General features: G+C 54.9%; 1 protein-coding gene across 1 annotated transcript in view; it reads right to left on the bottom strand.

The window, feature by feature from the left end:
• Window positions 1-275: 275 nt before the first annotated feature.
• Window positions 276-25741, bottom strand: part of LOC111151421 (reticulon 4 receptor like 1) — a 71200-nt gene continuing 45734 nt past the window's right edge. Inside the window, exon 7 of the mRNA XM_022509413.1 lies at window positions 276-1600. Within this exon, the coding sequence (XP_022365121.1) occupies window positions 276-1600 (1325 nt within the window). The remainder of the gene's footprint in view (window positions 1601-25741) is intronic.

The following is a 25741-nucleotide window of genomic DNA, read 5'->3' as shown; positions in this document are numbered from 1 at the left end:
TTTGCGTGCTTTAACTGCCTTGCCGGATGGATGCTGTCTGCGGGCTCTCGCCAGGGCCTGGCCGGGACAGCTGGGTGTGATGCTCAAATCCCTTCCCACTTTGGGGCTGTACACTTTGGGTTTTATAATCCACGGGGGCAGGGCCCAGACAGCAGCTGAAGCCTTTACCAGCCTTTGCCCGAAACCCAGCAGACCCTCCACTTGTTCAAAAAAAGAAAAGAGATTCTGTTCCTTGGTGGACATGTGGCAGTGCTGGGTGCTGGTGGCCCAGGTCTTCAGCGAAGAGTGACCACCAGCCCCAGTATCCAGGCCAGGAGGGAGGCTCCCAGGGAACTGCCCGAAGAGGCCTGCTGCACCCCGCTGGGGGCACGGATGGGGGTCCTGCGGGCACACTTGCCCTTCCTCTTGGGCCGGGTGGTGGGCATGATGTCAAAGCTGAACTTGTGCTGGTAGTCAGGGGCGTAGTCCTGCAGCTCGTGGGCCTGCTTCCCGGCGCCTGCCTTGGACACCTGGTTGCGATTCCTGTGGCTGGTGCAGTTCTTGCCGGGCTTCCTGTAGCCTGGGCGGGAGCCGGGCAGGTGGCCATGAGGGTGGCCCTTGTCCCTGGCGGGGCCGCGGGGCGGGTAGTGCTCCTTGCGAGCGGCCCTGTCGGTGGTGGTGAGTGTGTGCGACTTGATCTGGTGCGGCGAGGCTGGCCCCGTGCAGTTCCGGAAGTCCTCGGCCCTCAGCAGCTTCAGGTCCTGGCCTTGGCGCGCCTCGGGGGAGGCGCAGGGGACCGCAGAGCTGGAGCCGCGGAACCTTCGCAGCCATTCCCACAGCGAGTGCGCCCGGCAGCCGCAGTCCCAGGCATTCCCGTTGAGGCGGAGGAACTCCAGGGCTCCTAAGGGCGCCAGGCAGTCGCCCTGCAGCTCCGACAGGCTGTTGTTGAAGAGAAAGAGGGTGGTCAGCCGGCGGAGGTCGTGGAAAGCCTTGTGGTGGACCCACTGCAGCTGGTTCTCGTGCAGCAGCAGCCGGTCCAAGTTCACCAGTCCCCGGAACGTGTCCTGGCCCAGGCTCCACAGCTTGTTGCCATGGAGGAACAGGTGGCTGAGGTTGACCAGGTCCACGAAGATGTCGTCCTGGAGGTACTCGATGTGATTGTCCTGCAGGTAGAGGTACTGCAGGCTGTGCAGCCCGCCGAAGATGCCTGCGGGCAGGGCGCTGAGCCCGCACTTGTAGAGGTAGAGGGCGTGCAGCTTCACCAGGCCCTGGAAGGTCTCCGGCGCCAGCGTCCGCAGCTGCCGGTTGTCGCCAAGGTCCAGCTCCTCCAGGTGCACGAAGCCCTCGAAGGTGTTGGGGTCAATGAAGGTGATGTTGTTGGAGTAGATCCACAGGGTGACCATAGCCGGGCTGAAATGGCCCTGCTGGAGGACGGTGATGCGGTTGTTCTGCAGGAAGATGCGTTCGCTGTCCTCTGGGATGCCCTCGGGGATGGCGGCGAAGTTGTGCGCCTGGCAGCTGACCGTCATGGGTGCCGGGTAGCACACGCAGTCCCGCGGGCAGCCGCCGCCCAGGGGCAGCTCCCCGGCCAGCAGCAGCAGCAATAGTTCCACACAGCACCCTGGGGGGGGGGGGGGGATGGAGAGGGGAGAGAGAGCACAGCCAGGTCAGGGGTGGCTCGGGGAGGCGGGGGACGGACAGGCGAACCATCCCCCCACCCCTTGGCAGGGCTCTGTCCTGGGCTGTGCCCAGCTCGGGGATCTGGGGTGGCAGCCCTCTGTGGGAGGTTCCTGCTGGGAGGAAGGCGGGGGTCAGGCCCAAGCGGGGCCCTCACGCGGCGACAGATGACACTCTGGAGCTCCACCCCCGCGGAGGGGGCCAACGACAGGCCCCGCTGTGAGGAGAGCTCGGGGACGCGCGCCCGGAACGCGCGTCGTGCCCTAAAGTCCCGCCCCAAGCCCTAGCCCCGCCCCCAGACTCCCACGGGCAGTCCTGGGGTGGGCGTTCCTCTCCCAGCTCTGCCACTTACTCCTATCACAGGTACTGATTCAGACTCCTGGTCTGAATCATGACCAGGTACTGATGCACATGAACAGGTACTGATTCAGACTCCTGGTCTAACAAAGTAAATATATGGAGGCCTGAAGAGTCCTTTAATGTATTCTTTTTTTTTTTTTTTTTTTTAATTTATTTGACAGAGAAAGTGAGAGAGGGAACACAAGCACGGGAGTGGAAGAGGGAGAAGCAGGGAGCCCGATGCAGGGGCTCGATCTCAGGACTCCGGGATCATGACCTGAGCCGAAGGCACACGCCCAACGACTGAACAAGGCAGACGCCCAACGACTGAGCCACCCAGGCGCCTCAAGTCTTTTAGCGTCTTCTTAATAACAAAGCATGCATGCAAGACACCAAAGTTCATCTCAAAAGCTGTCTCATTTAGGGTGCCTTCTGTGTCCTCAAATACGTGAAAGCGCTCTGTGACTCAGTTTCCTCATTTCTTTTTTTTTTTTTTTAGATTTTATTTTATTTATTTGACAGAGAGATCACAAGCAGGCAGAGAGACAGGCAGAGAGAGAGGAGGAAGCAGGCTCCCCGAGAGAGCAGAGAGCCCGATGCGGGGCCCGATGCGGGGCTCGATCCCAGGACTCTGAGATCATGACCTGAGCCGAAGGCAGCGGCTTAACCCACTGAGCCACCCAGGCGCCCCAGTTTCCTCATTTCTAAATAGTACTAGTGTTCCTTGCGGCACTGTGAGGATGTGCTAAGGGGACGTGTGTGAAGGGCTGCCTGGTTTTGGGGCCTCCCTTATCTGGTCCATCTTCTGGCCCCTCCCCTCTCCGCGCCTCACTCCCAGGCGTGTGCTCCCGGCTGGTGGTTGCAAACAAGGCTTTGCCTCTCGACCGTCCGGAGCATTTCCTCTGTAGCTTCCCTCTAATTGGCATTAATTAGGCATTCGTTAATGGATCCTTAAAATAATTTATTTTCGGATGTGTCCAGCCTGTGGTCGGATAATAGCCCCGTGCTCATTATCCGAGAGGCCTCATTATGGACGATCATCATTACCTGCCTTTTTCCAGGGTCGCAGCTGCCCCAGGCTGCCCGGCAGGCACGCCAGCCTGCGAGGACAGGCTCCAGCCGTAACCCCCACCCTGCAGGGCCAGGCAGCCATCTCGTCCCTGCCCAGTTTTGGCCTCTTGCCCGTCCCTTCCAGCTTGGCCAGCCGGGCCTCTGGGGAGAAGGCCAGGCCCTGGGGCAGCTCAGCTGATTCCTGCTGTCAGCTCTGCCCAAAGCATGTAGAAAGAACTCACACTTCTGGCCACTCTCCGACCGGCCTGCTCCCAGCCTCACCTGGGCCACTAGGCCAGGCTCCCAGGCCTGCTGCTGGCTTAGCCTCCTGGCCAGTCTCAGGCAGGCCCAGCCGCCACTGCCACCCCCTCATTCCCGGCAGAAACAGCATCGTAAATAAGTGACAGTTCCCAGCTGTTGGGAGTTATGGGCTCCCAGAGAGTGGCAGCTGCTTCCCGTCCCCCCGTAATCACCCGGCTTCCACCGAACGTTTTCAACATAAAAATCATCGCATATAATTTCGTTTTTGCATAATTGGGTTCGGTTGTGATTTCAGAGCAATTATGACCTCGGTGGCGGCGGTGGTGGTGGCAGTGCAGCTGTAAGGACCCTTTCTGGGCCGGGCCACGCTCTAGGTGGTTCCTGCGGTGTCTTCAGTCATCACCACCACTAGATGGCCTGCAGGCCTCAGCCTCAGTTTCCCTCTCTGTAACATGAGTAGGAGGTGATAGCTTTTCCAGTGTGCCCCACATGGAGACTCAGGTCTGACTTTGAGGCCCCCATTGCCCACCACAGTCTGGCAGAGGGTCCCAGCTGTGCAGGGGGAAGCAAGAGTGTGAGGGACTAGGAGCGTGGACACCAAGCCCCAACTGAGTCTTGGGGAGCCTGCGAGATGCTTTGAGTCTCCAAAAGCCAGGGGTGGGAGGAGGGCCCACCCTATACTGGCTGCAGCTTCCACAGAATCTGACACCCCTTTTCCCCTCTCTCGGCAGGCACCCCTCACCCCTGTCCAGGCTGCTGTCTCCCAGGAACCTCACCCCAGGGAAGCGGTCCCCACCTTGCCATTCTGGGGGGCCCTGGGGGTCCCCTCCCAGCTCAAGGGCCTTCACAGGGCTCATTGTGCTAAAGGGGGCCAGGCCATGGCCATGAACTGGTGCTTGTGGGACACACAGTGCCACACCAGACCCTGGGGGCAGGGGTAAGCTATGGCAGGCTTAGTACTAATACCACTCAACATTTGTGCAGCTTATGAAGTTTACAAAGTGCTCCTGCTTGCGCTCCTCTGATCCCCAGCATTACTACGTGGTGGGGGGTTTCCCTGGCCCCCACTGACCCGGATGGGGGCTGACAACCCTTCCACCTGATGTTGTGGCTGTGTCCCCATAAGGCCCCGGGGCTGGGCTTCTCTGAAGTGTCCCCTGTGAAGCTGGGGGACCCAAGCAGAGCCAAAACCCTTCCTTAGAAGGTGTCTAGAAGATTCCTAGGTGCCCCCAGGGAATGTCGGGGCACAGGAAAACCAAGCAGAGACCCCAGTTTGGATGAAAAAAACCAAGTGCCCCTAAATCTAGGCATGGGCTGAGCAGCCAGCAAGTGAACACACCTTGGCAGGTGTGTGGGGTCAAGGCAGGACCCAGGGCAGGAGCCCTCCATGTCCTTCCTATGAGAGGGGCCCAGGAGGAGGCAGGGCCCCCAGCCAACTGCTTGGAGCCGCTCTCCATCCTTCTGTGCCGCCCACGTGCCTGGGAGCCAGCCCAAGGAACCTGCCCTTGCCCTACCCCTGCCTCCTTCCACTGGGCACTGGGGTGGGTCCCTGTTGAATTTGCTTTTCCACCCTGGAAGCTGGTCCCATCTCCAAGGCCCTGGCCAGCCCTCCCAGCCAAACTCACCCACCTCTAGCCCCTGTGCTCAAGCCAATGGGTGCTTCAGTCCTGGACCGTCACCCAGCCAGGCAGCTCCTCCTGTGCCCCCTCCGTGTGCCAGTGGGAGCCCCAACCCCGCTGATTGCCTGATTAAGGTACTAACAATGAGGCGGGTGTCTTTGCTGAGTACTTTAAGATCACAAATTAGCAGCCTGTGAAGGGGAGGTGCACCCCCTCCCAACTACCTCCTCAGCCCTCTCCTGGTGGAGCAGGGGGTGCTGCTCTGCCTCAAGGGGCTGAAGAAAGCCAGGCTGGGCCTCATCCCTCCTTCTTCAGGCTCTCCTCCTTCTCTCCTCCAGGGACACGTGCCCCACTGACTGCTCGGCTGCTCCCAAACCTCCTGGCCTCCCACACATCTGAGCTCACCTGAGGCTCCGCAGGCTCATTCATTCTTTCCTCCTTTCAGTACTTGCCCTCTTGCAGTGTCCAATGTGCTAGGGCAGGGAGGAGCCCAGGGAGGAGCCCCGGGATGAACTGGGCAAGCCCTTGTGTGTTCATTAGCAGATAGAGGGGTCCCCAATCCCAGGCAGTCTGGTCAGGTGCTGGGGCCCAGAGTAGGTACCTAAGGGTGTATATATAAGGGGAAGCTCAGGGAAGGTCTCTGCCACCCCTATGCCACCTCCTCCATGAAGCCTTCTGCTCCCCTGGTAGCATAGAGAATACCCCCAGTAGAGATTGTATTGTTTACACGTCCTCCTTCCTACAAAACACAAAACCCTTCACCTGCTGGGAGGGACCTGGCAGGGGGAGGGGATGAGTGGCTGGAACATGGGCAGCACCTCATCCAGGCTACTCAGCAACCCCAGATGTGCTTATGAAGGGTCCTGTGGAGCTGGACCTGGCAGGATGGGGGGGGGGGGAGGGCATAACAGGCAGAAGGCACAGCATATGCAAAGGCACTCAGGTGGGGAAACAGGCAGTGTGCCCCTCCCTTACCCCAGCCCCCTTTTCTCTCTGCCTCTATGAGTAGCCAGAGCTTCCAAGAAGCTGTAACACCAGCTCTGTGAGGCTGGGGACACCCAGGCCTGGGGAGGCCAGAGAGGTCACCATTGGAACCAGCACTGACAGGACCTCTGGTCCAGTCCCAGGCCAGATGACCAGAGTGGCAGGGGTCCTGCAGCTTGCCCACCCTGGAAGCAGGAGGGAGCTAACCAAGGAGGACCCAGTCCTAAGCACGGATCAGGTTCTTTACATGGACTCCTCACACCACCACACCTATCGCAGAAGAAATGAGGCACATGGGGGTTGGAGGTGGGGGCGGAGAGGCTGGCCGAGGCCACAAAGCTGGTGAAGAGGGTGGTGGAACAGGCCTCACCCCCTGCCTTCAAATCCAGAAGCTCCAAGTTGCCTGGGGCAGGCCCTCCCTGGCCCCAAGGTCTCAGATCCCCCACCCCCACCACCTCTCCCTACACCAGCGCAGGGACAGCCCCATGGACCGGAATCCCCGAAGGCCCCCAGGCAGGTCCGCAGGGCTCCTGGAGCCTCAGAGACTCATAAGTCCTGTGGCCAATCCCTCTGGCTCTACAGCCCCCGCCCTCCCCACAGGGCCCCTCTCCCCAACCCTCCTGCCCCAGCCTTGCCAGCTGCTTTGCCCTGAGCCAATCGATGCTAACCAAATGGCTCTGCTGGTCAGATAACAGCCTTGGGCCAGGCTGGCTGCGCTGGACAGAGCTACTGGCGCCCCAGCCCACTTGGCACCATCCCTCCATGCCACACCCCAGTGCAGGCCACTTCCTGTAGCGTCCCCTCACCCCAGCCTGGCCCAGCCCTGGAGACAAGGAAGCCAGTCCAGGGAGACTGGGCTTCCCTCCTCAGCCCCCGCTGAAGACACCTGTTCCAATTTTAGTATATGTGCTGCAGAAGCGAGCACCGCTGAAGACACCTGTGATCCACCTGCCTCCTCCAGACCTCCATGTGTCCAACGCAGGCCCTCCGAAGTTGAGCAGTGGCTCCTCCACCCCCCAAGCCGCCTTCACCCACATCTTCGCATCTTCTCCGTCTCTGATGAAGGCAGCGCCTTCATTCTGGCTGCTCAGGCAAGAACCTCGGACTCATGCCAACTCCTCTCTCTAACTTCATGCCCAGTCTGCCAGGAGTCCAGCGGGCGCAACTTCAAAACATACCCAGAATCCACCCGTGTCTCCCGGCCACCACCCCAGCCTGGGCCCCCGTCATCTCTCCCCTGGCCTAGTGCGATAGGCTCCTGAGCAGTCCCCAGGCCCCCAGCCTTGCCCCTCCATGTCTCCTAACACAGCAGCGCAAGTCTGAGTCAGAGCATGTGACCCCTCCACTCAAACCCTCCTTGGCCCCATTGTGCTCAGTAAGACCCTTCAGTCTTTACCAGAGCCCTGACCACCGCCCCCCAACTCTCACCCTTCCTCCCCCATCCTCTTCCTCCTTCCTCCTCTTTTTCACGTGTTGGGTGTGTCCTGCCTCCAACTTTTGGAGGCTCCTTCCTCCTGGAGAGCTGCCCAGGACACCTGCAGGGCCCCTGACCTGACCCCAGCCTTCCGGTCTCTCCCAGGGTCACATTCTCAGTCAGGCCTTCCAGAGCAGCCTATTTAAAATAGGGAAGGAACCCATCCCTATTTTATTTCCCCGCTTAACACTCATCCTCCTCTAATAAATTATCTCATTTATTTTTTATCTTGCTCCTTTCCTGTCCCCTCCCACTGAATGTCAACTCCCCGAGGGCAGTGATTTTGTCTGGGGCGTTTCCTGCTGAGCCCCTGGGGCCTAGAACGGTGCCTGGAACATAGCAGGTGCTCAATAAACAGAGTGGTTCTTACTAATACCGCCAGGAAGAGCAGCCTCAGCTGTGGCTCTCTCTTGATGGCCCCTGGGCCATCAGAGAAGGGACAGAGGGTGGGGAGAGTTCGGCAAAGGAAGATACACACCAGGCCTGTCCAAGGGGCAGCTGACCAACCCAGTTTGGCCTGGGACTCAGGGCCCTCCTAGGACTTGGGACTTTCAGGGCTAAAACCGGTAAGGCCCAAACAAACCAGGACAAGTCAGTCACCCTATCTGAGGCCAAGACCAAGCCCTCCTTCTGAAAACCAAAATCTCTGGGCCCAGGAAGGGGAGGGGACACACAGGCAGGAAGCAGGAGTGTTCTCTAGAAACCCACGCCTCAGGTCTACTGCCTGCATCCTGGGAAGCAGGCCCGGCCTACATGGAACCTGTGTGTGCGCGCATGGATCTGAATACATTTCTGTGCACACGTGTACTACTGTGTGTGTTTAGCCATGCGTGCACACGGCCTCGTATACACGTGCATGCAGTATCTGAGTACAGGCACGTGTGTGTGCAAGCTCATGCTTATCTCTGGAGGCCACCAAGGGGGCTGGTGGCCTCGGCGTTTTCATCCGGCAGCATCCCTGAACTCCAGCCCAGAGAGGGGGCCCGGGTCTGCGATCTCCCTATTTTATCTCGACACTCACTCTGGCTTTGCCTTTAGCTCCCACTCTCCTCCCTACAGGCTCAATGCCCTACCTACTCCAGGGTCACTTTCAGCAGTGGGAAGCCAGTGGCCCCTTACCAGAAGAGTCCTTGGCTTTTTCCTGCCTTGGCGAGCCCCCTGCACAGGCCTGGCTGGGAGGCCGTACTAACCGGGCCGCCGAGCTCTCAGGGGGCCTCCCTACAGGCTCGCCAGCTTGGCCTAGCTGCGTCTGCCACCTCCTTGCTGCGGGGTGCCTTCTTGGGGGGCAGGTGCGATGCTGGAGGCTGGTGTGAGCCTCTCTATACCCCAGTATTGCCTGGCTTTGGGACCAGCCCCACTGGGAGCACCCTTCAGCTGGGCAACCTGTGCGGGTCACTAAACTTCCAAGGCCTCAGTTTTTCAGTCCAGGAACTGGGAGGCCGAGCACCTGTCTTACTGGGTGTTGGAAGCGCTCAGTGAGGCTGTGCCCCTGAACCGTAGCCCAGGGCGAGCTGAAGGAGAGGCATTGCCAAGGGTGATGATCATATCACTGGTACTGTTATCAAGGGAGCTGCTGCTCACCCCTTCGGGGTTCTCCCCAACCCCCAGTATACCCTGGCTTTCACCCACCCATCCTGCCGCTCCCAGAGCCCAGAGGCGTGGCAGAGGGACCTGACAGATCAGACACGGAGTCTGGGCTCAGACTTAGGTTCAAGTTTCTTCCCTGCCAGGCCTTGGCTGCCCCCAGGGCACAACAGGTGGGGATGGGGTCTTGACCTCTCTACTTTGCCCTTCCTTGCAGTCCATCCATCTCCATCTGGAGCTGCTGACTCTCTGCAGAATGCCCCAGGTATTCGGGCTCTACCTTCAGCTCGGGAAGCCCCTCTGGGGCTAATAAAATGTGTCCCGTGTTATTCAAATTTGCTTCTCAGTTTGGGGGCCCCAGAATCTGGGCTATGACAGCCCAAGGCTGAGGGTTGTGCGCTTCTGAGAGCCACAACCTGAGTCCTGCCTCCTCCCTCCAAACCCTGGAGCCCACTGTCCCTCCCTCAGAATCACAGCAAACTGTGAACCGACCTGCATCCAGACAGGTTCACTGAAACTGGAGTGGTATCTCAGCTGTGTTTGGTGGGGCAGGTGAACCTCTGTGGGCCTGGGACTGTCCCCAGGGGCAAGTGTCTATTGCCTGACTGGGGGTCACTGAGGGGATGTGAGGGAGAGAGAGTAGGGCCAGGGATCTACCAAATCCTGAAGGCCCTGGCACTGGCTGACACGAAACAGGAGACAGGACCCAGCCTGTGAGAAGCAGGTACAGAACTCTCTTCCAGGAGCCCTTGTTCCTAGTTCCTGGAACAGCCACCCTTTCCTTGTTGTCAGCGAAAGGCGTTCAGAATTCACACCTGGAGTATCGATCACCCGACCACCCTGTTCTGAATCTGTCCCCTGACTCCTTCATTCACACGAGTTTGCTCTGAGCTTCGTGCTGCAACAGTGAGATCCAGCTCCTTCCCTCACGGAGCCTACACACTCCGGCAGGGAGATGATTAAGCAAAGGGACCAGACAAGACCCAACTGACAAAGGGTGGTAGACACTGGGGACACAAGGAGGTTAAGACGGGGACAAATTGGGGCACCTGGGTGACTCAGTTGCTTGAGCCTCTGCCTTCCTCTCCTCCCTGCTCGTGCTCTCCCTCGTTATCTCTGTCTCTCTCTCTCTCAAATAAATTAAAAAAAAGTCTCTAAAAAAAAAGAAAGACTGAGACAAACGGTGGGGGGAGGGTACTGACATTAGTTTGTGTGCTCATGCAGGGCCTCCCTGAGCAGCAACACCTGAGTTGAAACCTAAAGGAAAGAAAGGAGCCAAAGAACAGAGGGAACAGCAGGTGCAAAGGCCGTGGGAAAGGACCGAACTTAGTATAGATGAGGGAAGAAGGGACGGGCAGGAGATGCAGTCAGAAAAGTAGGAGGCAGGCTTTGTAGGGACTTGAAAGCCTTGGTTGAAGAGTCTGGATCTAATTCTGGGTGTGGTGAGCAGCCACGGAAGAGCGTGAAGGGGGAGCAGCATGATGGGATTTGGGGGGCTGCTACTGGAGCATAGATGGGGGGACAAAAAGAGGGGTGGGACCATGGAATCAGAGTGCAGTAGACAGAATGAGAAATGTTTAGGATGTAGAATTCACAGGACACACAGGTGGACCAGGGTGAGGAAGGGATGGGGTGGCTCCAGAGGTTAAGGGTACAGTAAGATGGGAGGAACCCTGGGAAAGCAGGCATGGGGGCCTGCTTTGGGGAGCTCCATTTAGGACATGCAAAGTCTGCGGAGCCTGACAGAGATGTTTAACTGGCGGCAAACCGGAGGTGAGAAGCACACTCAGGAGTCATGGGCATAGAGATGGTATTTAAATCTGTGGGAATGGATGAAGCCACCTGTCAAGAGAGGGGATACAGGATTGAGGCCTCCAGCAACACAATTCTGGAATGTAAAGGAGAAGGAGTGGCCAGTGACGTCAAAGGAAAGCCACGGCACGTGGTTGACCGAAGCCAAGAGTGGTCCAAGAAGGAAGGCGGTCTCCGCCAGGATGGGGGCTGAGAGATGAAGTAAGGCTGTTTGGCAACATGGAGATAACTGGTGACGTCAGAAAGTTCATTTCTGGGAGAAAGGTGGGCGCGGAATGCACGCTAGAAGGGGAGGAAGAGTGAATGGGGAGACAGCACTGGGTCAGTCAGGACAAGTCAGGGCATGGATATGTGACAAGTGGCCCCAGGGTCTCAGTGACTCATGACAGAGGCTGGTTTCTTGCTCAGGGATCTGGGTGGAGAAAACATCTTCTACCCAGAACCCTACCTGTCTCATGGCAGAGGGGACAGAAGGGACAGATACTGTGGGCAACTACGGGCTTCTGTTTCAAGCAGCACACAGCCTTCCTGCTCATGTTTCACTGGTCAGAGTCAGTCACACGGCCCAGCCTGTCCTCAGTGGGACAGGGAAGAAACCTGGGGTGCAGTGTTGGTGTCAGGGAGCAGTGATTTTGAGCACCCAGAGGCCATTCATTCAGAAACTTTGCTGTGAAGGCAGCAGAGAAACAGGGCAGCACCCAGAGAGGGGTGGAGTCCTGGGAGGTTGTCTGCTTTTTAAAGATGGAAGAAACTAGAGCTTGTTTGCAGGCTTGTGGGCATGGTTTGGGAGGAGGGAGAGGGAAGAAACTGAAGCAGAAGTGGTAGGGCCAAAGGAACCGAGACCCCTGAGCGCTGAAGCAACGGGAGGGACTCAGGTCTGTGTGAATGACAGGATGATGGAGTTACCTCCCCAGCCTTCTTGTCTCCCTGAAGTAAAAAGGGGTCATTAGCTGAGAGCCAAGGTATGGAGGAGGGCGGGAGTTTAAATCAAACTACCCCAATAACATGAGAGGTTTGTGGGGGACAAGAAGGTAGGTGTTTGCAAACCCAGGTTTCCGGTGCCCGCTGCCCAGCCCCTGCCCAAGTCCTCCTCACCACCCGCTGGAGGCTGGGGCTCTCGGGCCCCTCTGATGAAGTCTGCTCACGTCACTCCCCTGCTGACAGAACGTGCTCAGCAAACATTCCCTCCACTCCTTCCTTGGGGCCGGGCACCATGCCAGGAGGGCTCTGGGGACAAAAGACCCAGTTCCTCACTTCTGCGAGCTCAGTCTTCCCCAGATGCCTTCAGAATAGTACATTGTGGACATGTGTCACTCCTCTTGCTTACCCAGCTGCTAAACCCTCTTCCTGTATTTGGGAAATCTCCCAATTTATGTAAATGAGTCCTTCCCTCCTTGTGGAAGCTGAAAAGGTCAAGCCTGCATTTTCCCAGCCTTCCCTGAAGACTGGGCAAGGTCCGTAACCCAGACTTTGAACTAGGACTTAATGGCGCAATTAAGCTGGGACCGATGCTTACACGGACAGTGGCAGTGGCTGTAACAGAACATTGGAGGTACAAGCTGAAAGTATCTTTGTCTTTGTTTGGGGGACCGCTCCTGTCTGTAGAGCTCCCAACCGTTTGAAAGAGCCTGTGGGTTACCTGTAAATAGATCTGCTTTTTATTTAAATTAGTCAAGGCTGGTGTGTCTTTTGGTTGCAAATAAGACACCCCCACCCCTCCTGACCGGGAGCGCCTGGGTGGCTCAAGGGGTTAAAGACTCTGCCTCCGGCTCAGGTCATGATCTCAGGGTCCTGGGATCCAGCCCCAAATGGGACTCTCTGCTCAGCGGGGAGCCTGCTTCCCTTCCTCTCTCTCTGCCTGCCTCTCTGCCTACTTGTGATCTTTGTCTGTCAAATAAATAAATAAAATCTTAAAAAAAAAATCTCACAAAACAAACTGAGGGTTGTGGTGGGGGGGTTAGGGAGAGGGCGGTTGGGTTATGGACACTGGGGACAGTATGTGCTATGGTGAGTGCTATGAAGTGTGTAAGCCTATGATTCACAGACCTGTACCTCTGGGGCTAATAATACATTATATGTTAATATGTTAATTTAAAAAAAGATCCAGATTTCATTCAATTACCAGGTAGTCAGTGCTCTAGAGGAGCTAGACTCCTCCCCAGGAGTGGGAGAGAGGCAGTCTCTATTGGTCTACTCCATTGTCAGTGATTGGTCTAGATAGGAGCATGTGACTCCACTCTGACCAATGAGACACAAAGAACGTCAACCGAGGGCCTGGGGGCGGGGTCCTTCTTTTGAAAATGGCCATAAGGATGTTTTCACTTCCCGCTCTGAGTGTGGCTCCGCAAGGATGAAATACCTGGAGCCAACACACTGTCTTTAGGCCATGAAGGGACATAAAGGCTTAAAGGCCAAAGCCAGTTCACCAAAGACTGCAGAGCGAAAAGATGGAGAGAACCTGGATCATAATAATCTTATTAAGCCAAGGAATCAATCAATCCTGGGATCTCCAACCTTCTTATAGGACACAGTAATTCTTGTTATAGTCATTGTGATTTTTTTTAAAGTTTCATTTTTTAAAAGATTTTATTTATTTGTCAGACAAAAAACACCTGCACACGGAGAAGGAGCGGCAGGTAGAGAGAGAAGCAGGCTCCTCACGAAGCAAGGAGCCTGATATGAGACTTGATCCCTGGACCCTGGGATCATGACCTGAGCGGAAGGCAGACGCTTGACCCCCTGAGCCACCCAGGCGTCCCTGATTTGGGTTTTCAATTACAGCCCCAAAGAGTTCCTCTTTCACTTAGTCAGTCACACTAGATTTCTCTTGCTTACAACCAAAGAAGTCTAACTTATGTACTTGAGGACTTGGCTCAGACAGGACCTGTCCCAGGAAGCCTCCCCAAACCCTTCCCTCTGGGTTCAACCCCCCACCCTCCTCCATGCTGCCTCCTGTCCCAGCACTCGCGACTCTCTTAAAGTCACCTGCCTCCCACAGCAGGGGTGCCCAGATGGCGCATGGAGCTCACCTATACATGTCTGGAAACTGAAGGACTGAATGGATGATTGCGCTGATGTAATCTGAGCCCAATGCAAGGAAGCCAGGTGCTTTCCTTAGCTGAGGCAGCCTTATTGTGGGCAGATGTAGATATACAGTAAGTTTTAGCAGCCAAAGGCCACCAGGTACCTCATGCCTGAGAGGATAAATGAGTTTACAAGGCATTTCAGGCCTTGCCTCACAGGTCTCTCTCTTCTAAGCCCTCTGCAGAGTCCTGACTGGCTACTTAAGACCCCTGCAGGGAATGCTCTAAATGTATTTGTAGTGTTCTGTGTCTTAATTTGAGCAGTGGACTTGGGGATGTTTGTTTTATTATTCTCTATTCCTTAAACATACTATGTATATATATTTTTTAGATTTTATTTATTTATTTATTTGAAGGACAGAGACAGGGAGAGAGGGAATATAAGCAGGGGGAGTGGGAGAGGAAGAAGTGGGCTTCCCGCTGAGCAGGGAGCCCGATTCGTGGCTTGATCCCAGGACCCTGGGATTATGACCCAAGCTGAAGGCAGACGCTTAACGACTGAGCCATCCAGGCGCCCCTTAAACATATTATATTTTGATGTATGCATTTAATATTTAATAAAGGAAATACATTATGGAGGGGGAAAAAAGACATCTTGCAGGATCTAGCTAAGAATCTCAGGTCCCAGGCCTTGACTTGCCTCCTCCTCCCTGCTGTCCTCCTCCCTGTGGTCCTGAGCCCTGTGCTTTTTCCAGGGACCAGCCAGCAACACATTCCAGCCTCTGACCCCAGGCCTGGGAGCTTTGACCCAGGGAGAAGTGGCACGGGCTTTCCCCATGTGGTTCCCAAACCCTATGTTCCCCCGTAAGGTTTTTCTATTTAAAGCCAGTCTTCATCATTTATTTTAACTCTAAAGTAATACTTGCCAATTGTGGAAACCATGGAAAGTAGAGAAGTGAAAAGGAAGAAAAATCATCACAATCCCATTACCCTTGACAACCACCGGCAGTGCCTTGCTGTGCTTTCTCTCTGTACTTCCTTCATTTATGTAGGGATATATAAAATTTAAATAAAAATTTTATTTAAAGCAATAAAATTGGGATCGTGCTGTATATGAGCTCTGTATCTTGCACTTCTGCTTAACTTAGACCATTCATCCATTCAGCAGCTCTCCAGGTGCCTTCCTCTGTGAGGCTCTCCAGTGAGGGGGCTCAGCAGGCAGTGACCCCACCCCCCACAGTCAGAATCAGATACTCCTCAAATGGTCACACCCATACATAATCACACCCTGAAAAGAGGAGTCCAGAGAGAGAGATCCAAGTAGCTAGGAGGAATGTGGGGGCTTCCCTTGGCAGTGGAAGCGGGAAGGCTGGGAGAATTTGAAGATTGAGACGAACTCCACTGGGAGGGTTGGGGGAGGTGAGGTTCCAGACAGAGGGAACAGCATGTGCTGAGGGCCTGGGCCAGAGGAACCACACAGCTGAGTACTAGAAGAACGGTGTGGTAACAGTGTAGAGATTGCAGAGTTCTGTATGGACGGACCATAATTTTATTTATCTGTGGAATATTTTCATTGTTTCTCATTTCTCACTGTTACAGATTATCATGACAAAATTGGTAATATTAGTTGCCTCCTGGGAGGACTACTAAAAGCTCAGGGACCAAGGAGAGGGGAACGTCACTGTATACTTGACATCATATGTTTGGTTTATTGCCATGCGAATGTTCTTACTGATTCTTTCAAGAGTCAGTGGGGCACCTGGGTGGCTCAGCTGGTTAAGAGTCTATCTTGGGCTCAGGTCATGATCCTGGGGTCCTGGGATCGAGCCCCATGTTGGGCTCCCTGCTCAATGCGGAGTCTGCCTCTCCCTCTCCTCCCAGCTCATGCTCTCTGTCTCTCTCTCAAATAAAGTTAAATAAAATCTTCAAAAAAAAAAAAGTCAGCTAAACTAAACAACGTTGGAATAAACATCTTTGTGCATAAAGCTTTGTCCGAATTTCTTGGCCTTTCCCTAAATCAGATACATTGAGTCAAAGTCCCCTTGATGCAAGATGACAAATCACCTTCCAGGGAGTTCAGCTCATGGAGCCTTAAGTTCTATACCCAGAAGATCACCAGTCACAGGAACTTTCAGACCCCGTTCTTCCCCGTTTGCCTTCCCAACTAGACTGAGCCACTCGAAAGAAACAAGATCTGTGCACCTCATATGGAGAGATCTCTGGGGCAGGGAAGCAAAGGAGATGAAGGTGTGTTGACAGACCTACCCATAACCGGGGTATCACATACACTCATTGAATGCTCCAAAAAAGTTATTACAAAACTATCAATAGCCCCATTTTACGGTTGAGAAAAATAAGACTCAGTAAAAGGTGGGGATTCGTCCAAGATGGTAGAGCTGAGATTCAAACCAAAATCTCTCTCTCTCTTTTTTTTAAAAATATTTATTTATTTATTTAAGAGGGGGAGAGAGAGGGAGAGAGAGCATGAGCAGGGGGAGGGACAGAGGGAGAAGCAGGCTCCCCACTGAACATGGAGCCCGATGTGGGGCTCCATCCCAACACCCTGAGATCATGACCTGAGCCAAAATCAAGAGTTGGGTGCTTAACCCACTGAGCCACCCAGATGCCCCAGCCCTCTCTTTCGAGGCTACAGCTCTCTCATAGGCTAAGCCTCACCGCCTCGGGCCCCCCAACAGGCATGAACTGTGTCCCTGTTCCCTTGCCAATAACTTCATTCCTGCCCCTGTCTTCATTATTTATTTTCTCTCCTGGTGCCTCACACTCATGAGGCTGGGGAAATGGACAAGGAAGCTGGAAAGGAAGTGGAAATTCTGTGTAATACCATCATCTGTATCACAAAACTTGTCTTAAGTGCCAGCCCCAGGGATTTACTGGAGTTGGTGCGACAGAGGTGGGGCTGAAGGTCAGATTAAATTGGACTGGTAACCCCAGGGGGATACTTGAAAGAGGTTGCTAAAGAAAGCATTTCCGGCAGGGGCAGCGGGCAGCATGCTGGCCAGCCGGCCAGGTCAAGCCTACTTCACGGGGCTCGGTGGTAACAGGCTTGGGTTCACATGTCCTCCCCCGGAAACCTGAAATCTTGCTTTTTCCCCCCAATAATGAGTTAGTATAAAAATGGATCTTGAATAAAATTGTCTGCAGTTTTCAAATTTCAAACTGCATTAGTCAAAATATATCAGATTTCCGTGTACCGACTTACCACCTGCTCAAAATCTGATCCTTTTTCAGCTGGAATGTATTGAAATATGAATCACCTCTCCTGAGAGGAAAAAGGGAAAAGCAGCAGAGGGAAGACCCTTTGAAAATGTGCTGGTGGGAGAAATGCAATCCTGTGTGGCTTGGGGCTCCCCCAGCCTCGCCCAGCCCTCCCCTCGGCGATGGCTGCTAGGTGGTCCCAGCCCCTCGGCCGCTTCCCTGTGAAATCTGATTTCTGGCTCAAACCCCTAGGCTCTGGGCAGTCTCTGCTGCCCGCTGCACAGCAGCATCTCCAGTCCTGCAACCTTGAAGAAGCACCAGCTATGAGCCGGGAGCACAAGTGCACCAGAGAAGCCGATCTGCACTCATATCGCGGAATTCAGGAGTGACTTCGTTGTCACTCCCTTGTGCACTCAACCTCTTAGCAGAACTGGACACAGCTGGCCCTCCCTTCGAGAAACACTTCCTTCTCTTTACTTCAGAGACAGTAAAGCTCACCTGGCCAGCTGCTCTTCTTGGTCTGCTCGGCTAGCCTAGCCATTCCCCCTCTGCCTGATCTCTGCATACCCCGATTCCCCAGGGCTCAGCACTTGGACCTTCCCTCTTCCACACCCACACCTATCCCTAGCATCCAACCGGGGAGCTCAGGTTTTTGGTACAGTCTCCACAGGGCGGAAGACCAGATACCCATCTCATTCCCGAACTCCAGACCAGCCCACCTGACAGTGCCACATGGATATCTGACCAGCAGCCCCGCTTGACGTGCCCTAAAGGTCTTTCTCTCCATCTTAGTAACTGACAACTCCATCCTTTCAGTTGCTCAAGGTGAAGATGTAGACCTCATAACCTTGTTCCCTTTCCCGTCAATCCACCAAGTCCCGTGGACGCGACCCTTTACATCGATCCCAAATGCGTCCACATCACTCTATCCCCACTGCGGGCCCCTCCTACCCCTGTCCCAAGCCGCTGTCCTCCCTCCCCTGGACAGCTGCAGTGGTCTCCCTAACGGGTCTCCCTGCTTTTCCTTCAGCTTCATCACCACCCACAGTCCACACCACAGCGGCAAGGATCTTGGAATACAGAAAGAGCTATCGGGTTACTTTTCGGGTTACTTCCCTGCTTGAAATCTCCCAGTAGCTTTCCATTGGACCAAACAGAATGCAAACTCCCTACCAACCCCCAGCGTCCTCCTAACCCAACCCCCCCACCCCACCCCACCACCTCCCCAGCACCCCCTGCACCATTACCCCCCATCCCTGGCTGCAGGAGCCTTCCTGTCCCTAAGCCCACGGCTAGCTCAGTCTTTCGTTTTGTTGTTTTATGGTAAAACACATGCAACCAAAAATATACCATCTTCACCATTTTAAAACGTACAGTTCTGTGGTATTTAGTACATTCACGATGTTGGGCAAACATCACCACTATGGAGTTCTAGAACATTTGCATCATCCCAAAGAGAAATCCCATACCCATTAGCAGTCATTCCCCATTCTTCCTCCCCCCGCCCCCGGCAACCATTAATCTGGTTTCTGTCTCTGAGGATTTACCCATGCTGGATATCTCATACAAACGGAGCGGTAACAGTGTGTCTGTCTGGGAGTTTTCCCACCAACTGTTCCTGATTGAACACTCCGGCCCAGGGCCCTTGCAGGACCCCACCTCCTTCTTAGCATTCTGGCCTCAGCTCAGGCATCTCCTCTCTGTCTAAAGCAGCCGCCCCTACAGCCCCAGTCCCTCTTGATTACATAAGTAGCCTGCTCTAGGTCCCTCTTAGCACTTAACACTCACTCTGAGTATCAGGTTTAATTGTTTGTTTACATGTTTATTGTCTTCCCCCTTGTCTGCTTCTTCCCTAGGATGGCTGGGTGCCGGCACCCAAGGGGCACTGGCTCGCTCCGCGATCACTTGTGGATTGAATGAACAAGCCTGCTACCAGCGCTGGGACGGAGTATCTACGATACTATGGAAACATGGAGGAGGGAGCAAGCAAGCAAGCAGCGGCCTGGACCGGAGTTCCAGCGGGAAGGCAGCCTCCAAGGGCATTCAAGGGGGAAGGGGGAGGACATTCTGGTGGAAGGAACTGCACAGTCAAAGGCCTGGAGGCATGAGAGAGCATGTCCAGTGTGGTGTCTTCTCTAGTTTGCGATGTGTCCCCTCATTGCTCGCCAGCCTCCCGCAGCGAGGACAGAGTGTATGGCTGGCCACTGGTTTTCATACAAGATGTAAGGGGCTGGCAGGAGAGGAAGGACAGAGTCTTTTTCCTTTGTTTCTCCCACCCTGGTTTCAGCATGTGTTGCACATGCCCACGGACACAAAGGAAAGCAGGCTTGTTCCAAGTTTTCTGATTTGAGGGTCAGCCTGCGGCCACCTTTAAGAGAGAAGGGAAGGTGACCCCTGGCTGGCTCAGTCAGGAAAGTATGTGATGCTCAGGGTTGTGAGTCTGAGCCCACGCTGAGTGTAGAGATCACTTAAAAATAAGTATTTTTAATTATTTATTTATCTTTATTTATTTATTTTTTTAAAGATTTTATTTATTTATTTGAAAGACAGAGATCACAGAGAAGCAGGCAGAGAGAGAGGAGGAAGCAGGCTCCCTGCTGAGCAGAGAGCCCAATGCGGTTGATCCCAGGACCCTGGGATCATGACCTGAGCCGAAGGCAGAGGCTTTAACCCCCCGAGCCTCCCAGGCGCCCCTAATTTTTTATTTTTAAAAAGGCTTTATTTATTTATTTGACAGAAAGAGAGAGAGAGATCACAAGTAGGCAGAGCAGCAGGCAGAGAGAGAGGAGGAAGCAGGCTCTCCACTGAGCAGAGAGCCCGACGCGGGGCTCGATCCCAGGACCCCAAGACCCCGAGACCACGACCCGAGCCAAAGGCAGAAACTTAACCCACTGAGCCACCCAGGCGCCCCTAAAAATAAGTATTTTTAAAAAGAGAAAGAGAGATGAAAAGGCGGAAGGGCACGATGGTGATGGTGTAGAGTATAGACGACTGTCAGCTGTGTTTCAAGCCTGGGTGGTCTCTCAGGAGGGAGGCAGAGCTAGGATGGACCTGCAGGCCCCCCGTCCCCCCTCCCCCGCCATGGACCCTCTTTGCTGGCCTTACCTTTCAGGACTAGGCCACCAGCTCCTCCGGGTACTAGGCTGTCTGTAAGCCCTGTATCTTTTATTTCTCCTGATCGAATCAGGCCCGGCTGACCCAGGCCCTGTGGCTCTGGGAGTACAGCTCAGCTCCCAGGAGGAGAGGCCCTTCCCCAAAGCCAGGAGGCTCAGGAGGGCAAATTCAATTGTGTGCAAGGCAGGAGCCATTAACCTGTCTGTGTACTTCGGTAGCCCTACCCCCCGCCCCCCTCTGCCAGCCGGCCTGTTCAGGCTACCTCTCCCAGATTCCAGCCTCCCACCATCCCAAGGGCCACTACTGCCCCCGGGCTGTTCTCAGCCTCTTCTGTCCTTCAGTGCCCCATAGTTCTCTTCACTCCTGCCTCTAGGGTCTTTTTTGAGCTGAGAAGGAAAACGAGTCCATGCGGAATTCGCTCTCCTCGGAGGCAAGCCAGGCTCTTGGCCCTTCCTACCCCTGGGGCCATCTGAGCAGAGTGCTGAGGTTTTGAACACCTATGCCTGGTGTGGGGCCTAGAGCTGGGCTGTCCAGTGCGCTAGCTGCTACCCACGTGTGGCTTCCAAACGCTTGAAATGTGGCTACCTCTGAGGCCTAGTACAAAAAAGGATGCTCGCTATATTCATTACATGTTGAAATGATAATACTTTGACTATATGGGCTTAAATAAAAATAAAAATATTTTAAATGAATTTCACTTGTTGCTTTTTACTTTTTTTTTAATGTAGCTACTATTTAAAGTCCCTGCCGCTCAACATTTCTATTGGACAGAACTGCTCTCCAGTGGTTGGGCATGGGCTCATCCCCTTGGCTCCCTGGATTCCCTGCTCTCAGGGGAGGGGAGCAACAGGAAGAGGGCCAGAGCAGGACCCTCCAAAGGCTGATCCTGTTTGGAGGACACCAGTCCTGACACCCATTCAAAGGGCTCCCCTAAGTGAGCACAGCTGGAGGACCAGGGAAGCGCGGGCCCTGAGCAGTCCTAGAGGCAAGCTCCAGGGAGGGGCGTGGCCTGGGGCAGAAAGCAGGAATGCCTTTCCTGTCATTCATTGTGGCTCTAGCACCTGGTGCTGGCGGCCTGGGCACTGCTAAACGCAGCTGTGGGCAGGACAGACCCAGGGGCTACCTTGGGGAGGCTCATGCTGTCACGGGATGGCAGGCCCACAGCAGATCCCTGTAGCCCCCAAGAGGAGGGGCAGCAGCAGGGGTAAACCCTGGAATCCGAGAGCCCCAGGAGGTGGCTCTGAGCAGAGGGAGCAAACAGAACTCCAAGCTGGAGTGCCGCAGACCTGAGAAGGGAAAGAGGAGAGGGAGAGAGAGAGAAGAGAAAGAAAAAATAAAGAAGAAATGAGAGTCAAGACAGACAGCCAGGTGCCCGTGGAGGGTGCAGCTCTGGGGCCCAGAACTGATGAGGCTGCATGAGAAGGTGTGACCAGTGGAGAAAGGATGCCCAGAATGGGGCGAAGAAGCGGACTGGAGGTTTCTGTATGGGAACGGGGCGGGGGGCGGGGGGGAGGGAAGGAAACCTCCCGGGGTTACACATTCTCGCTAAAACTGGGAACAGTGGGTGGCACCACACAGGGACAAGCTGTGAGCTTGATGGAGAAGGAGAGGCTGTGATGGGACTGCTGGGCAGGCCAGGTTGGGGAAACTGGTCTCCTGGTGGTTTCTCCTCCACGCCTCCTGGGGACCCTCTGAAGGGCTACCCAGTGTGTCGTTCACCGTGGAGGAGGGAGGCAGGATGGGAGCACTTTGGAGGAGGTCTAGCTAACCCTCCCAGGGGCTCAGGGCAGGGCTGGCGAAGACCCCTGGCCACCCTGTACCTCATGAACATGCGCCACTATGGAGGACTATGGCTTCTGTCTTCCCCCCAACCCTGGAAGGGGACCACTTGCTTGCTTTCCTGCTTCAAAGCCCACAGTATCCTTTCAGGCTTTCCACTAAAGCTCTGCTTCCTGCCCCAGAACAGGGCCGGCTCAGTCTCCACAGCCAGGAGGAGGAACAAATCAGGAGCACCTCCAGAGCTAATGAACGATCTGAGCCGTCGGATCGGGTCAGCAGTCCCCCACCAGCCTCCCTGGCCCTCTGTGATGGCTCATTATTCCAGTATTCCCAGGAGACAGATGGCATTTTTTTTTTCCCCCCAACATCGCCTAATTATGTTCCAGCTGTACGTGATACAGTGACATGTGTCCCAGGCACACACACAATTCCCAGTAAGACCCGGCAGGGAGAGTTCCCGAGGAGGGTGTGAACCGACCAGGATGTTTTAATCTTGAAGGGTACACCTAGAGCCCTTACCCAAGAAGGCCCCAGAATGACACCCACCTCTGGGTCTAGAGCATGGCCGCCCCCCCCCATAAAAGGAGCCCTGAGGCCACAGAGGGTCAGGCGGAAGAGACTTCAAAGGGAGGACAGCTGGGGGTGGGGGAAGTTTGGGGGAGGGACCTGTGTTTCCTGAGAGCCCGGGATGGGATGCGGTTCTGATCAGGAGTCTCAGGAGCATTCCAGCTGAATGCAGGGCCCCCTTGGACTGATTCCTTCCCCATGCCAAGGGGAGCCTCTCAGCATGTTCCCAGCCTGGAAGAGTCCCTTGGATGGGGGAGCACAGGCTGTCTTCTGGGACCCTGCGTGGCCTTGAGGCTCAGGGACTGCCCACACCCACTACCAGAGCCCTGGGACACTGGGCTGGGTATGGAAGCTCCTGGGGGACTGGGCAGGCTCCTTACCACCCTCCTTTTCCTCCAAGCCCCGTTCCATCACTCAGGATGTGAGTCGGTGCCTCTGCAGGGCCCCGGCTCACAATCTTAGCAGGTCTCAGCTCTGTAGCCTCCTCAGCATCCTTGGTGCACATGGCCTTCACAGCTTCTGGTCTGATCACTTCTGAAGTGATCTTCCCCTCTCTCCTTGAATCCCTAGCCTTGGCCTCTGGGCCTGATGCCTCACCCTCACACATTCAGCCTCAGAGCTAAAGGCCTCAGGCCTTCTGCCCGAGACTGGCTGGCTCTGGCCCCTCTGGCCCAGCCCTCTCACCTTTCCCTGTGTCAAGGTTTCAATTCAAATGTCCTGGCCCCTCTGGCCCAGCCCTCTCACCTTTCCCTGTGTCAAGGTTTCAATTCAAATGTCCGCAGGGGCCAAGCAGGAAACAGAAAAGGGCAGAGATGGCCAGGTGGCAACCTGGAAGCCAGGCCCCTCCAGAGGGTCCCAGGCTCTAGCCATTGTTGCCCCGAGAGAAGGGAGGCCCTGGGTTATCAATCAGGTCTTTCGATTTTGCCAGAGGCTGAAAATCAGGATTTTTTTTTTTTTTTTTTTGCATTTATTTGATTAGGCGCAAACAAAACAAAACAAAACAGGGACGCCTGGGTGGCTCAGTTGGTTAAGCAGCTGCCTTCGGCTCAGGTCATGATCCCAGCGTCCTGGGATCGAGTCCCACATCGGGCTCCTTGCTTGGCGAGGAGCCTGCTTCTCCCTCTGCCTCTGCCTGCCATTCTGTCTGCCTGTGCTTGCTCTCTCTCCCTCTCTCTCTGACAAATAAATTAAAAAAAAAAAAAAAAAAAATTAAAAACAATACAAAACAAAGAGCAAACATGGTGTGGGCCAATACAACTCCTGTCAGCCTGATCTAAGCGGGGCTTTCTGACAGCTGCCTCCGCGTGTGGTGTTCCCCCAATCCCGGAGTCTTGGGCCCCACCCCTTCTGCTCCTTCTCTGCCTACACACCTGCTCAGCTCTCCCTCACTGCACAAAAACACTGCCCGACCACTAACTCCCTGTAGCTACCTCCTCCTTCGTCCCAGGCAAATGCCTTGAAAGGTGGGCCTCCTTCCCCTCCTGTCTCTCTCTTCAAGCCCCCACACCTGGGATTTCACCCCTTCTCACACACAAACTCCCAGCTTGGGCCCAAATCCAACAGTTTCTGTCGCTGGCTGGCCTCCACCGCCCCCGGGCACAAAGCTGCCCTTCAAATCCCCTCCTGCCAGATTTCCTCAACATGTCTCTCTCGTGGGTGCACCCCAGCCTGGCTCTACTGTGAACATTCCTTCTCAGTCCCTGTCATGGGCACCTTTTCCTCTTCTCATTTGACCCACAGTCCCGGGGACCACCAGGACCCCAGCCACTTTATCTGCGCTTGGCTCTCTCTGGGCTCCAACTCTGAGTCTCCAATGCCTCCCTGGACACATTCCCTGGATCTTCCAGACTCTTCCTACTCAACACTCATAAAAAAACACCATCTTCCAAGCCTCCTCCCCTCCTCCTGGGTCACCTTCTTGGGGATCACTACCTTCCCTGTTTGCAAAACACCTGGACTCTGCATTCTCCTTCTACCTTGGGCCCCGCTCACCAGGTCTTAGAGCCTCCGTCTGCCTCAGGAACTCTCTCCTGATGGTACAGCTGCTTCTGGCTAATTTCCTGCCTTCACCCTTGCCCTGGTCTGTCTTCTCCTGAAGACTTTTTCTTACACTTGGCTCTGACTCTATCACTCTAAATGTTTGTGACCCTTCTTTCAGGAGGATGTCTAACTCTTTGCCTTGTGCTCTGGGTCCTGAGCCCACATTCCCCTCCCATGATAAGCCCAGCCATGTCAGCCTGCTGTAGTCTCTCTCTCAATCTCTCTCTCTCTCTCTTTTTAAGAGAGGGAGAAATGGGGGGAAGGGCAGAGCAAGAGAATCTTAAGTAAGCTCCATACCCAGTGCGGAGCCCAACGTGGGACTCGATCTCACAACCCTGAGATCATGACCTGAGCCAAAATCCAGTGCCCATTCTTGCACATGCTGTGTCCTCTTCCATCTGCAGGTCTTGGTCATGCTAGGGCCTCTCTCCTGGGATGCTTCACCTGCCTGCTAATTCTCACCTCTTCTTCAAGCTTGGCACAGGCCACGAGGGATTCTCCCAACTTTGTGCTTACCGAGATCACTGTGTCCATTCACCAGGGCCAGATAATTGTCACTGTGCATGCAGGTATCTATTGCTGTGGGAGAGACTGAATATTCAAACAGGCAGTGCCAGACCCCATATGTAAACAGAACACTGGCCCCCTAGTCTACTGTAACCAGCCCCAGAAACCAACCCGTTCTCTGCAGTAACCAGCCCAAGAAGCCAGCCTGCTTCTTCTGGGAAGTCAGACTCATAGGCCACCAGACCACATCTCTCACTGGACCACAGTCACTCCAGTGACAATCAAGCCCAAATGGCCAGGACCTGATGAGCTTCCCTAATTTTTGTCCCCATTTCCAACTCAGGACCAGAGAAAACCAAACGTGCTCCCCTATCTGGTCCCCAAAGATAGGCGTGTAAGGTCCCGCTCCTCACAAGCGTGGGGCCACCTTCCCCATAAGGACCATCTCTAACCAGGGCACACCTGAAGACTTATCTTTTCCTCTACCAAAACTCATCCACTCCTCTGCCTGACTTGAGCCTCTGCCCAAACGCACGTGACAGTGGCTGACTCCCTTGGACTAGCAGGCTCTGAATAAACAGGCTTTACCTCTTCTCATTTGGTTGGTGTCCACTTATTTCCGTACGTGTAACAAACCATTCTAGATTTAGGGGGTTCAAACAAAACCACTTTAGGACCTCATGCCTCTGCCGGCCGAGTGGGTTCCATGGGATGGT

The sequence above is a fragment of the Enhydra lutris genome, unplaced genomic scaffold, assembly GCF_002288905.1.
Source record: "Enhydra lutris kenyoni isolate GAN:26980312 unplaced genomic scaffold, ASM228890v2 scaffoldscaffold26, whole genome shotgun sequence".
NCBI classification, from domain to species: domain Eukaryota; kingdom Metazoa; phylum Chordata; class Mammalia; order Carnivora; family Mustelidae; genus Enhydra; species Enhydra lutris.
This window is presented reverse-complemented; position numbering and strand designations above follow the sequence as displayed.